This window comes from Dromiciops gliroides, chromosome 3 (genome assembly GCF_019393635.1).
Source record: "Dromiciops gliroides isolate mDroGli1 chromosome 3, mDroGli1.pri, whole genome shotgun sequence".
Lineage (NCBI taxonomy): Eukaryota > Metazoa > Chordata > Mammalia > Microbiotheria > Microbiotheriidae > Dromiciops > Dromiciops gliroides.
The window spans coordinates 524,195,129-524,210,451 of record NC_057863.1 but is presented as its reverse complement, the minus strand read 5'-3'; the positions used below and the strand labels follow the sequence as shown (position 1 = coordinate 524,210,451).

Sequence of the window (15,323 nt, the reverse complement as noted above, 5' to 3'; positions counted from 1 at the left end):
ATTGTGATTAGTCTAAGGGAACATGCTGTGGTAAGAGCATAGACAGGACAAGAACCCATGTCTTCTGATCCTTTAATTAGGCTCTCCATCACATTCCATCATTCACCTTATTCAATTAATTTACATTGTAATCTAAGTATTTATTTTAGTTAATATTGGGGTATACAATGAGTTACCTCTTTGTGGTCACTCTAATAGAGCACAACTCTGCTGGTCTTTTCTAGGGACCCCGGTTTTCCCAGATGATCTCAGTACCTAGATAAGGGTATTCTTTCCCCTCCTCCAAGGATTCTAAGGTATGAAAAAGGTTGGGAATGTTCTATTCTAGGCCTGCAGAAGACAAGGTAGAAAGCCCTTAAATTCATTTTGTGCATTAACATGTTGAAAGTAAATCAGTGATGTAGTCATTAGCACCCTAGAGTTTCTGAAAAGAAGCCATGTTTTACATATACAAGTCAATAGGGTATCAGAGCTAGAGCTACTTTTACTGCTGCATTGACTTTGTCTTCATAGCCTGGGAACTGTTAAATAGCTTTAATTCCAAGGCTTTGTGGAATTCTTATGTTGCCCCAACTTCATCTGTCATGGTCCCTTTTGGTAATCTGGTAAAGCCTATGGACACCTCAGAGTAACATTTTTTAATTCATAAAATAAAATTCTTTGGATATATTGTAAAAAAGTTATCAAAATATGTTTTTTAACCAAGTTCCCAGACCTAAAATTAAGAGGCTCTGTCCTAGAGTTATTCACACCAAAGACTATGGCTCTTGCATCTGGTTTGGACAGATTAATCCCTCTCTTCCATTGGCTTGTTGAATATAGTAGTAATAGTTTGCTTATGGCTCTTGTTTTTCAGGTTTTAAACACTTCCTAAAGAGTTCTCTCATCTGATCTTCAGAATAAGTCTGTGAGGTAATTTAAGTGGATATTATCTAGGTAAGAAAACAGATTCTGAGAACCTAGGAAGCATCAGGATTCCTTGTCAATTGACAAGTAGCAGATTAAAGTCTGGAAACTCTCTGGAGTCTCAGGGCTTCACCCTTTCTATGATATCACTCTATCTTCTTAAAAGCATATTATTTTGTTCCAGGTCTTCTCTTTTTTAGCTCCTTAGTGCTTAAGTGCCTTGCACATAGTAGATTCTTAATAAACGTCTGAAGAATGAATGGATGAATGAACATAATCCACCTGGGGTCATCCCCATCCTCTCTTTTTTTTTTTTTCCCATCCTCTCCTATAACAAACCTTCAACCCCACCCCCTAAGAAAAGGAGAAAAAAGTTATTCAAGTTGGAGAATGTTGAGATGATAAACCTGGAGACAGTTGGGCATTGTGCGCTGGGCAGGAAAGGATACAAGTGGGGTACAATTGGGGACAGATGAGTACTCCTGCTCTTCCCAGCCCTCTCTCCTTTTCCAGGTGTACTCATAATCTCTGTCCTTTACTTCCTTTCTTTTTTCTCTAGTACTCGAAGTCCCAGTCCAAGCCCCAAAAGGGGGAAGAGCTCATTCCTAATTCGACACTGGGCATGCTCAGTAGCCAGGGCAGCTCTTAGTCGCCTGGAGGAAGCTTTTGCACTCCAGCCTCTAGCTTCCCATAGCATACTGTATGCGCAGCTCAGAGGCAGAGGCTGACTGCCGCAGTGGCTGCCCAGGTTCAGTTAGGGGCGCAAGCTGGGTCTGGACCAGGACCCGTACAGGCACATCTGGATCCTCCCTCTGCAGCTGCCCTTGCTGGCCACCGGAGGGGCTGTGGGGAGGAAATCAACCTGCTGTTTGTCCAGTCAAAGCGCTGCACCCACACACAAGGCTCGCAAACTTCAGCATGCAGGAAGTTTGGGGAGAACTCGGCGACTAGCAGAGCCAGCAGCGGCCGCGGATTCTTTCCAGTGGCGCGACTCTAGAGCAGGCAGCAGTGAGGTGCAGGACTCCCTTGGTGGGGAAGCCCAGGTTTTTCTTGGAGTAACGTGGGCCCAGGGACGCGAATCCCGATGTACCGACTCATCCTCTTGTACACTATAGTGTGCGCAAACTTTTGTAGCTATCGGGACACTTCAGCGATTCCGCAGAGCGGATCTATTAAAGCCTTGCGCTCTTCTAACCTCAGGAGAGATGGTAAGTAATGCTCAAACTTTATTTCTGGTTGCTTCAAGGTAGCTTTAAGCGCCGAAGGCTTTGCAAGGGTTTAGGGGTGCTGGCACGGGGATCCTACTCCTTCCCCCCATTCAATAAAATTTCACCCTAGTAGAGCTCCGGCTGGGGTTGGGGGAAGTAAGGGAGTTCATAAGGGAGATTCAAATAGTTCACTCCTCTAAGTGGCCAGTCACTGTGCTGTACCAGTTGTCAGGATGGCTTGCTTCCTTCAGTTGCTCAAAGTTGTGGTCTGCGTCGCTTCTTTGTCTGACTCCTAACTTTTTAGACTAAGAAAGTCTAGGAGTGAGTGCTTCTGATTATGATGAATGAAGAAATTACTTCTATGAGGCTTGGCGTCCTTTCTGTTAAAGTAGTGCTTTGTCATTGTCTACACCCTAACCCAGTTTTCACTACTAGGGTTAAAAGCTATTCCCAATTTTAATAGAAGATGGGGCAAAGTGTGTGGCGAGGAAGCGATAGCAATAGAAACCTCAGCAGAACCTATTCCCCACAAATGAATTTCTCATTGAAGTTTAGAGTGGTTCTGAAATGGGTTCAGCATTGCTGGAAAGGGGATTAGCATGCCAGCAGTTGCTGCTAGTCCTGGTGGGCACTGTTAGGCTCAGTCTCAGATCCTTTCCCAGAGGGATTGCAACCTCTTTTGCAAGGAGCTGAGGTCAGTCCTAGAAACAGCTGTCCCAAGTCAAGTTCCAGTCAGTGATAAGAGTTTCACCTTGAGTATTCCCTCATCCCAGGGCAAAGCCTCTTCAAAGGCAGTGATTGAGTTTATGGACTTTTTAGAGCCTCCGTGAGATATTTATTTTCTTTAGCTTACATCCGAAGCATACATTCTAGACAGGTAACAGGAATTTCTGATGCCCACCTGTATTGACATCTTCTTTCTCTGTATTCCCCGCCCTGATCTTATACTCAGATAAGAGAGCAAACACTGTCTCTCTTTGGACTCAACCTCTTCTTAATATCTTTGCTGTTATGCTGTTTGTGGTTTAGGCACTTCCAAGCCTAGATTACTTGGCAGATATTAGCTATTTGGTGCCTTTGTAAGAACTTTCTGATATGTACTTAACTTGAGCTTTACTTAGAAACTTTTCAGCTTTGCAGAAAGAAATTTTATTGAACTTGATGATGACAAGACTGGATTTTAGGGCATGCTATGTTCATCAAAAACAAAGAAGTTTTTGTTTTGTTTTGTATTTTGTTTGTTTTTGTAAAGGTAGGCAACCTTCTATCCAAACGTGATCTATGTAGAATGAAATTATTTCGATATAGCATTTTCATGTAAGAAGGTACTATATGTTACACTTTTAATTACCTCCAATCCTTGCTTGAAGCAAAGGTTATTTTCATGGGCAGCCTTGCCAAGGCTTGGGACTTTAAGATTTCATAAATTTCATTCTTAAATTCTCCCCACCTCAGGTTAAATATTACATTTTTCAGACTCCTTATTAAAGTTTTCTTGTGGCTATTTATTGAATGACAATTCTATTTCATTTTACACGTATTTTTTTTTCAGCTATACCTAGGTAATAATCCTGTATCTCCAAATTTCACTGACAAGAAATAATTGTGCGTGGGGGGGGAGGGAGGGCACAAGTGGGAAGTATGTAAGAACTGTTCACAAATTCAAGAGTCAGATATAAGAAGGTCTTGACAGATTGATTTGCATGCTTGAGTGTGACCTCCTGGAAGAAAAGTTACTCATTCTTTGTTTCAATTGTGAGGGTGTTTGATGGATGTAGATTTGGGAGTACTTTGTTTTTTCAGAATTTTGAAACTCACCCTGGATTTCCTGGCATTTAAAACTAACTATTTTAAACAACAACTGAAATAGTTGATATTAGTTCAAATTTTGATCAGCCCAGAAAACTTGAGACTTTACAAAAACCAGACCCATCCTCCAACCAAAATAGATGGGATGACGGTTGGAGGATGGCAAGAAAAAGGGAAGAAAATACATTTATATAGTGTGCAATTAATGATCCTGGAAGGAACGTATTTTGGGGCAATTCCAAAAGGAAGTCATATTTTAAATGATTCAAAATGGTGGCTCATGTTAAATGACAAGTTTTATGGACTTCAGGAAGTGTTAAAGGGGAATTCCTTTGTAAAGGGTTTCTATTAATAACTTTGAAATAACTTGTGGCTTCCATATGGAGGCATCAGAATTGGTGAAGCTACCCAGCTATTTCACTTAGTAGGAGCGTCATCCTGTACACTGAAGTGGTCACTTAATAAATGGTATTTCAGTTTCAAGGATATTTAACTTATTGCCATGCTAGCCACTGTACAGATCTTTGGGTTAAAACAAATGAAATGAGTTAACATATGTAAAATGCTTTGCAAACTTTCAAAGATTATAAAGATGCTAATTATTAAACCAGGTGCTCAGTCAGCTGACTATACTCATAATTATAAGGAATAGGCTTGCAAAAATGACGTAATATAAATTGGGGGAAGCATCAAAACCTATGAACAATAACAATGATTTTTTATGTGTGTGTGAGGCAGTTGGGGTTAAATGACTTGCCCAGGGTCACACAGCTGGTAAGCGTTAAGTGTCTGAGGCCAGATTTGAACTCAGGTCCTCCTGACTCCAGGGTGGGTGCTCTATCCACTGTGCCACCTAGGTGCCCCAACAATGATATTTAACAACCAGAGAGTCACTTATTACTTTGAGGAATCTGGCATACTGAATATCAACGATTTTAAAGTTCCCAAAGAGATCCTCAAAGTCATCATGGTTCCTGCTTAAAAGTTCAGAAGCCAGGGGCAGCTAGGTGGCACAGTGGATAGAGCACCCACCCTGGAGTCAGGAGGACCTGAGTTCAAATCTGGCCTCAGACACTTGACGCTTACCAGCTGTGTGACCCTGGGTAAGTCACTTAACCCCAATTGCCTCACCCCCCACCCCCCCAAAAAAAGTTCAGAAGCCAGTAACATATATAACTGTCTTCACACTGAAAGGCAACACAATGAGGCCTTCTTGACTCCATTCTTTCCTCCTGCTATGTTTGCTCATGAGGTGTGAAAGTGATGGTGAAAGGAGGGGGGAGAGGGGCAATTACCTAGTTATTAATTAAGAGAAAATAAAAAGAAAAACTAGAGGCAATGGAGTGCAGGGGCTAGAGAGTTGGTCTTTGACCCAGGAGGCTTGGATTCAAGTTCTACTTCTGACATATACTGGCTGCATGACACTAGGCCATTATGCCAACTCTCCAATTTAGAACTCTCTATAGTGCATTCATAGAGGAATCCTCATTGAGAATTCCCTACAGCAATGAAATCACAGATTTCTATCCCCAACTCCCAAGGATAAAGGTATTAGATATGATAAAAAGAGGTCTCCTTAATAAAAATCCAACTTGTACTAACACTTACAATTAATTTTTAAATTTCTAAATAGTAATCTTGGGAGGTAGGCATTGTAGTTTTTAGCCCTATTTTTTAGCTGCAGAAACTAAAGTTCAAAGTGATTGTGCCTTGTCCATGGCCACATGATCATATGTATCAACAGACAGGGGAACCTGGCTAGTCCAGTGCTTTTGTGGCTATCCTGTGCTGTATCCATAGGGTGTACTTGATAATCCTTGCAAAGGGAGGATATTATGATTGATCTTACAGCATCGGCAACTATGAACATACAGAGCTACCAATTAAGCCTAATGGAAGATGTGGTAATAACACTCTCCATCCTTCTCTCCTACCCTGGGTAATGGCTCAGTTACTGTTACCTGATGTTTTTGGCCTTTCCCCTTTGCCTTCTTTAGATCTGCCCTAAAGTTAAGTCTGCATTGACTTTTTAATTTTTCTTTTAACATCTTATTTATTTATTTATTTATTTATTTATTTATTTATTTATTTAGTGAGGCAATTGGGGTTAAGTGACTTGCCCAGGGTCACACAGCTAGTAAGTGTTATGTGTCTGAGGCCGGATTTGAACTCAGGTACTCCTGACTCCAGGGCCAGTGCTCTATCCACTGTGCCACCTAGCTGCCCCCTTTCTTTTAACATCTAACCATGATAGTTTATTCAAACTATCATCATCATTATTCAATGGAGTTAGGTTTTGTATCCTCAAGAAGAGATCTTAAGGTCCTATAGTTTTAGAGGACTGAAAAGATTCTGTAGAACATTAGTAATTTCTCCTATTCATTATCACCATTTTTAATGTTCTTTGTTCACTGTTATTCAAATTGCTTTAGTTTTTAAGTATATTTCTATATTTCTAGGGGGGAAAGGTTGCAGATTTTCTTTTTTGTAGTCCCTGAAATGATAGGATTTTTGTAATAGTAATTAATTCAGTATCAAGATCAAGACAGTAACAATGATTTGATTCTTTTCTGATTACTAAGCCTAACTAGGTACAACTTCCAGCTAAGGATGCTAAAATTGTAGTTGACCTCTTAAGCTGACAGTTTTGATTTTTGTCTTGCTTTCAGAAAGTACAGGTGTGGGTGACTCAAATACTGAATTTAGAGCCATTCGACATTTTAATATTTTAGTAGCTGAGAATCAACTGTTGTATTTGCAGTGTTTCTAATGGTGTCCTTATAGTTACATGCCTAAATTAATTTTAATTTATTTCTTCTGTTTTAATGTAAACTTTATTTCCAAATTCATCTTCCTTCCATTTATTACTAAGATTAAGAAACAAAAAGGGGGATTAGTTGAACAAATCCAAACAACACACTGACCATATCTGATAGTATATGCATTATTCTATTCCCATAGTCCCCTACCTTTGCAATGAAGGGAAAGGATTTGAATTTTCCTCACTTCCTGTGGGGATGGGGAGACAAGCTCCATTACTCTAACTGTTGCATTTGTTTTTAAATGGTCATTTGTTTCTAAAATTAGCCATGCCACCTGAAAATAGCACTATGACTAGGGTTGAAAGACAAAACCTTAAGGAACATGAAAATTTAAAAGAGAACTTGGTAAAATGTTATCTTAAAAAATGTCTCACAACCTATGGACAAAATTAACATTCTACTGCAACAAATTTTGGTGTGAATTCTTTCTAATAAATAGGGTATTAAAATCACATCTTATAAGGAATTGTAGGGCATTGTGGTCATTACGTGTTTAATTGGGAAATAACCTTTATTTCATAGCAATTGGTCAACTTATTGAAAGAGATTACAGGTAAATTTTAATAGATGTCTGGGCTTCATGTAGTGGAAGAGTTCATAATAGGGAAATAGCCCTTCTAGATGTGAATCAGAACTATGTCAACTGTGCCTGGGTTTCACCGAATGGCCCTGTATGAAGTTCTACTTTTTTTCCCCTTTTAGGTTCATAAAACTTATATATATTGTTGTTTTTTTTTTGCAAGGCAATGAGGGTTAAGTGACTTGCCCAGGGTCACACAGCTAGTTAAGTGTCAGGTGTCTAAGGCTGGATTTGAACTCAGGTCCTCCTGAATCCAAAGCCAGTGCTTTATCCACTGCGCCATCTAGCTGCCTTATATTGTTCTGAAACACAATTTGGGGTAATTGATGTCAAATGAGTCATGCTTAGTGGTTCTTCTGTGCCACTCTGAAGATTCTTGGCTTCAGAGTCACTTCCTATGTAACACTCCAGATTTCTGTATATTGTTCGGAGAACTTAGTCATAGTCTCTATCTTTTTTCTTCTAGGTGGTTCACTTTTGAACTCCATTCATTAAAACTGTCTCATGAGTACAAAGTAGTGGCTCCAGGATCCTGTCCAGTAATTCTATTTTTTTTTACCAAAATAGAAAAAGTCACTGGAGCTGATTCACAATGCCCTACTCTTGACCCTTTCCCCACTGGTTTTACTGATATTGGGCATTTCTAGGAGTTGACTTCACTTGAGAGAAGTTTTTAATTTGGGATCTCTAAACTTACTTTAAAATATTTTCATATCTCTAAATAATTTGTTTCTTATATAATATTAGGTAATTTATGCATTTAAAAAGAGAAGGGGTCAGTAGACTTCACCACACTACCAAGGTGTCCATAACACCAAACAAGCTGAGAACTAGTATTTAGAGTAAATGGGAACCACCAACTTTCCATTGTTTAGTTACCAGTGACATGGGGATCTCTGAGTTGACATTTCCATTGGTGAATGGTTGAAAAGTTATATTTGATGAGAATTTAAATCCATCTGAACTTGTCTTCCTTGGCTGGACATCCTAGGCAGTCATTATCAATAAAGATGCATCAAAGCAGTGAATTAGAGTTGTATAGTAGAAATATTGCTAACAAGTCAGAGGCCCTGGGTTAAATCTTACCTCCTATTTCTACTGCTTGTGTGACCTTGGACAAATCGCTTAACACAAAAAAGCCTCAGTTTTTTCATCTGTGAAATGATGGAATTAGAATAGATTGCCTCTCGGGGCTCATCCATCTTTAGAGCTATGCACCTCTTAAGTACCCTGTGATAATTTTCCTGGAAGCCCCTTTCAGCAAGGGTTTGGCTTAAGAGATATTCTGATGGGGCAACTAGGTGGTGCATTGGGGGGCAACTAGGTGGCGCAGTGGATAGAGCACTGGCCCTGGAGTCAGGAGTACCTGAGTTCAAATCTGGCCTCAGACACTTAACACTTACTAGCTTTGTGACCCTGGGCAAGTCACTTAACCCCAATTGCCTTACTTAAAAAAAAAAAGAGAGAGAGAGAGATATTCTGACAATGGAGAGTAATAGTCAGGGAATTCCTCTAGCCTTCTCTAAGTAAGATTGAAGTCCATGGTCAATTTCTTCATTCTTGTGTATAGTAGTAGACACCAGAATCAACCACAGTCACATTTCTGAGGAAACTCAATGGTCTTAATGTGCAACCTATGAAAAAAATGTCCAATATAACACATCTGACTAGAGGGCATCTAGACTTTGCTTGAAGACCATCAGCGATGGTTAACCAATTAACATGTATAGTTAGGTGGCACAGTGGATAGAGCACTGGCACTGGAGTCAGGAGGACTTGAGTTCAAATCCAGCCTCAGACACTTGACATTAGCCGTGTGACCCTGGGCACTCAACCCCAATTGCCTCAGATATCTGGGACCATCTTCTGTCATCCTGATGTATATCTTGCCCTGGACCCAGATGACTCTGGAGGACAAAGTGAGGCTGGTGATTTTGCACAGCCCTCCCTCACTTAAGTCCAATCCAGTTCAAATAATGACATCACCTCCAGATATCATGATCCTCTTCCAGAACGAAGGACAAACAACACCACCAATGAAATACCTCCCTAGGTAGCCCATTCAACTTTGAGACACTCTCAATTATTAAGGAAGGTGAAACAGAATCCACTCTAACTGCTTTCAGCATTCTGGCTTCCTAGGGATTTTGGAACCTGGCTACTTTATGTCTCAAACCTTCAAACTGTTGGTGTTCAAAGGTGACCACAATTAAAGCTTAGCTTCTTTTGGATGGAGGAGAATCACCAAGCAGGAAGAAATAGTTTTGATGATCTAGTGAGGTTCATCTTATGGACAATAAACAGCTAATGTTGTAACTGAATGCACTTGATTGACAAAAAAAGTAACCCACATTATATGTGTCAACCCCAAAACTGACACTGCAATATTTTTATTAACTCTCATATGAAAGACAGATTCTGAAAAAAAAAGCTTCAGGGGAATAATATTTAATGGCATAAGGGAAGGAATCCAAGAGAAGTGCTGCAAAGAAACCATATTCTGATTACTCCCTGTGTGGTGTTTCTGGCTTGTTCTCCAAGGGCCAAATGTAAGTTATAAATAAAGAAGTGAGACAAGGGGACTCTAAAGTACACATGCAGGTAGGGGATGTCTTTGGAGGATTGATCTTTTGGCACTCAAGGAGTTCCTTCTTTCTAGCAGGCATACATTAGTAATTATTCCTCTTTTCCCCTCCTCCAGGCATGCTGAGATATACAATTATATTTAAAGATGATAAATTAATCCTGCATCTTGATAGTTTATGCAGAATGAAATGGAAACATTTGTGTCATTAGGAGCCAGAGAATTTTGCTGAACTGGCTTTCATTTTTGAAAGATGGCTTTCGTTCAAAACCATTAATAATTTGATCAACAAATATTTACTAATTGTCTGCTATGTACAAGAGACTGGGTTAGGCATATAGTCCTAGGTATGTAGTGACCAGTTGGTTACTGCCTAGAATATAAAGAAAAGGAATATGATATGTATACAAAATGGGATGATACAAAGGAGATTGCTTCATGTTATCTCACTTGATACCCACAGCCATCAGTTATTAGTATTTCTGTGTTAAAGACAAGGAACCTAAGATTGAGAGGGTTTCAGTGACTTGCTCAGTCACAAAGCTAGTAAGTATCTGAGTCAGGATTCAAATTTAAGCCTTCCTGATTCTAAGTCTGGCAGTACTTCCAACTTAAGCTAGCTGCCAAAGAAATGCAGACAAAGCACTCCAAAAGAAGGGAGAGATTCAAGAAACATTTGAAAGTATCTATTATGTTTTAGGTAGTGTGTTAGGTGCTAGGAATACAAAACCACAAATGACACCCACACTGGCTTTCAGGATTTTACATGATCCTGGAAAGAAAGAATGTACACAGGTATAATTTTTATCAAAAGTGGCATCAGAGGGGCAGCTAGGTGGTGCAGTGGATAGAGTACCAGCCCTGGAGTCAGGAATATCTGAGTTCAAATTCGGCCTCAGACACTTAACACTTACTAGCCATGTAACCCTGGGCAAGTCACTTAACCCCAATTGCCTCACTAAAAACAAAAACAAAAACAAAAACAAAAACAAAACAAAAGCAAAAGTGGCATCAGAGGGGCAGCTAGGTGGTGCAGTGGATAGGGTACCAGCCCTGGAGTCAGGAGTACCTGAGTTCATATTCGGCCTCAGACACTTAACACTTACTAGCTATGTAACCCTGGGCAAGTCACTTAACCCCAATTGCCTCACTTAAAAAAAAAGTGGCATCAGGGAAGACTTCCTGAAGGAAGTGGCACCTGCACTAGGCTTGAAAGAAAGCCAAGTATTTCCGCAAGTGCAAGTGAAGGATGATGATAATGATAATGACAATAACAAAGATGAAAGTTCTATACATGCATCCTCAATTTTGGGAAAGCAGTGATTATAAGGAATCTTCAAGGTTTATCTTTCTTTTCTTTTCTCTCTCTCTCTCTCTCTCTCTCTCTCTCTCTCTCTCTCTCTCTCTCTCTCTCTCTCCCTCTCTCTCTCTCTCCCTCTCTCTTTTTGTGGGACAATAAGGGGTAAGTGACTTGCCCAGGATCACACAGCTAGTAACTGGCAAGTGTTTGAGGTCGGATTTGAACTCAGGTCCTCTTGAATCCAGGGCCAATGCTTTATCCACTGAGTCACCTAGCTGCCCATCTTCAAAGTTTATCAAGAAAAAGTCATGTCAGACTAACTTCTTATCCTTCTTTAACATGACTGTTAAGGTAGTAAAAATGAGGGTAATAGCATGGAAATAGTTTATCTATATTTTGGCAAAATCACTTTTTTAAGTTTATTTTTTCATTTTAAAAATCTTCTCTGTCTTCCTCCTATACTCCTTGCCCCCATTGTAAACAGAGAAAAGCAAAACTCTTGTAAACAGATGTGAATAGTAGAGCCAAACAAATTACTATATTGGCCATGTCCAAAAATATCTATATATGTCTAAGTCTAAATCCTGAATCTATACACTCTTTGTAAGGATGCAAGGAGCAAGTTTAATAAGAAGTTCTCTGGAACCTTCATTGTTGGCCATTGTATTGATCAAAGTTCTCATTTTTTTCAGTTATTTGTTTGTACAATGCTATTGCTATTGCATAAATTGTTCTCCTGTTTTGCTCACTGTCTGCATCAGTTCATAGACGCCTTCACAAGTTTCTCTGAATACATCCTCCTCATAAATTCTTTTAGTTCAATAGTATTTCATTTTACTCTTATGTCATAATTTGTCCAGACATTTCTTGGTTGATGAGCATTACCATAGCTTCAAGATATTTTCCACCGGGAAAATTGCTGCTAAATGTTTTGTACATACAAATCATTTTCCTCTTTCTTTGATCTCTTTGAGGTCTGTATCTACTAATGTTAATTTTAGTAATTATCTGATTAAATACTTAACACTGTTTTATAGACATGATGGAAAAATATGGATCAGATGAATATACAGTCAAATGGGTTGAGAAGAGGTTGGAACTCAAACAGTTGCTGTTAATTGTTCAATGTAAACATAGCAGGAGATCACCCTGAGAGCTTTACTTGGATCCATACTATTCAATACTTTTATCTGTGACTTAAGAGAAGATATAGATATTATACTCATCAGATATTTAGGTGACACAGTGTTGACTGGCACAATGGGAAACTTCAGATCCAAGAGTATCTTGACAGGTGAGACCTTTAGACTGAGACTGATAAGATGATAAGTGAGGGATAAATGGAAAATACTGCACTTGGGAACAAAAATCAACTAGACAAATATGAGATGGGGGAGTCATGGGCAGACAATGGTTGTTCTAATAAAGATCTTGGTGGTTTAACAGACAACTATTGCAATGTGGATGACCAGTAGAATGTGGCAGGAAAAATAAAACAAATGTGACCTTGGATTCAATCCAGGTACCTAGTTTTCCAGGAGTAGAAATGTGATAATCTCATTGTTCTTTTCCCTTATCAAATTTTACCTGGAGTATTTTGTTCAGTTGTAGGTATAATGGATTAAGAAGTTAAGCAGGAAAGTATCCTAGAGATAGCATTCACAATGGTGATGGGCCTTGGAGATATATCATATGAGAATTCATTGAAATAACTAGGGATTTTTTTTTCCTGGAGAAGAGTCATAAGGGAGGGGAAGCAGTTCTTGAAAGCTACCTTCAAGTGTTTGGGAAAAAACTTGTTTTATTTGGCCCCATGGAAAAGAACCAGGAGAAATGAGTAGATGTGGATAAGGGGCTAATTTAGGCTTTAAAACTTAGAATAACTGGGGCAGCTAGGTGGCACAGTGGATAGAGCACCGGCCTTGGAGTCAGGAGGACCTGAGTTCAAATCTGATCTCAGACACTTAACAGTTAGTTACTAGCTGTGTGACTCTGGGCAAGTCACTTAACCCCAATTGCCTCACCAAAAACAAAACAAAACAAAACAAAAAACAAACAAACAAAAAAACTTAGGAAAACTTCCTTATAATTAGAGAAGTCCAAAATTGGAACAGACTATCTTGGGAGATGGAATGTTCTCCTCTTTGGAGGTCTTCTAACCAAGACTGAACATCCATTTTTCAGGCATGTGCTAGTGGGGATTCTTTTTGTGTATGGATTGGTCTAGATGGCTGATGAGGTCCCTGCTAACTCTCAAATTCTGTGAAGAATTCATTAAGCACCTACCATGTGTTGGGCATCATGTTCTACTCTGGGAAATACAAAAACAAAGTTAGACTGTCATCAAGAAACTTGCATTCTACTTACATTTCATACACACACGCATATAATATGTATGTATGCATATATATATGTGTGTGTATAGAAACATGTGACATGTAGTTGTTATCCAGAATCTATATCTATGATATGGTTGTTATATAGCATATAGATATATTGTATAAATCTATATCTATACATAGGAATTTAGGGGAAGTAGACACTGACAACTGTGAGAATCAAAAAAGGCCTTTTGAAGTTGGTGGAACCTGATCCTTGAGGAAAGGTAGGGATGCTAAGAGGTAGAGTTGTGGGTGAAAATGTGGTGGACAGCCTTTGTCAAGGTATAGAAGAAGGAGATGGAATGTTGTATATGGAAGACATCAAGTAGGATGTTAGGTAGGCTAAATCTGAATGAATGAAGGTGAGCAATATGTAACTCATTAATTTATAAATATGGGTTGGAGGCAAATGTGAAATAAACAATAGAATTTATATTTTAACTTAGATGCATTAGAGAGTTGCTGAAGCTTGTTGACCAGGGAAATGATATGATCAAACTGGTGCTTTTGCAATATCAGTTTGACAACTATGTGTGGAGGATGGATTAGGGAAGGAAGGGATTGGATTTAGGGAGACTAATTAGGAAACTAGTGCAATAGTCCAGGCAAGAAGTAATGACACTGTGGGCAAGCATAGTTGTAATATTAATAGAGAAGAGGTAGATATGATAGCTGTTAAGGATGTAGAATTGATAATATTTGAAAACTAATTGGATGAGGGGCAGAAAAGAGTGAATTATTGAGGATTATTCCTACATTGTAAATCTGGACAACTAAAAGAGTGGTAGTACTAAAAAAATAAGTAGGGTATTAGGCAGAAAGGTGAGTTTAAGGTTAAAGATAATATCTAAAACAGAACTCATGTTGAGTTTGGGATATCTATCAGACATTCAGATCTAGATGTTCAGCAAGTAGTTTTTGCACAGGACTAGAGCCCAGGAATGAGATGAACTCTGAATGTGTGGACTTTGGGGGTCATTTATATGATCTCACCAGCCCCCATGGGTTCAACTGATTTTTATTTTTAGTGAGGCAATTGGGGTTAAGTGACTTGCCCAGGGTCACTTGTCAGGTACTCCTGATTCCAGGGCCAGTACTCTATCCACTGTGCCACCTATCTGCCCCCTGTTCAACTAATTTTAAAAATTAAATTGTATTTTTTCAATGAACAATAATCTACTTTTCCCATCTATATTCTGTCCCCATCACTGATAAAAGAAAAAAAATAAAGTGAGACACCTAACCACAAAACACAAATGCATGTCAATTAATACAAATTTCCACATTAGCAATCTCCTCTCCTCTCCTCTCCTCTCTTCTCTGTAAATATATAGATGTATGTATTCACATATATGTATATGTTTATATATGTGTATATGTGAATTTATGTATGCATGCATATTATGTTCCCTGAATTTAACCCTCTTGGTCAGAATTGCTCCTCTAAAATCATGATTGGTCATTGTGCTGACCAATCAGTGGATGAAGCAAAAGAGGGTAGAGAGGAAAGGGCCCAGGACAGAACACAGGGGCATGCTACTGGTTAGAGGGAAGGGACATCAATGATGATTCATCAGAAAAGTCTGAGAAGGATCAGTGGCACTTAATATTTTTCAGTAGGGGAAAGACTTGGTCAGAGCTATGCATTAGGAAGATTAATTTTGCAGCTATTTGAAGGATAGATTAGAGAGAGAAGAACCTGGAATGATTTAGATTTAGTCTTTTCATTGAAT

At 39.1% G+C, this 15,323-nt stretch overlaps 1 protein-coding gene across 3 annotated transcripts in view; it reads left to right on the top strand.

Annotated features, from left to right (window-relative positions):
- The first annotated feature begins 1,619 nt into the window (after positions 1-1,619).
- The window catches only part of PDGFD (platelet derived growth factor D), a 304,752-nt gene continuing 291,048 nt past the window's right edge, over positions 1,620-15,323 (top strand). For all 3 annotated transcript variants that reach the window (XM_043990870.1, XM_043990871.1, XM_043990869.1), the window contains exon 1: positions 1,620-2,114. In XM_043990870.1, coding sequence (XP_043846805.1) covers positions 1,991-2,114 — 124 coding nt within the window. In that variant the 5' untranslated portion in view covers positions 1,620-1,990. The remainder of the gene's footprint in view (positions 2,115-15,323) is intronic.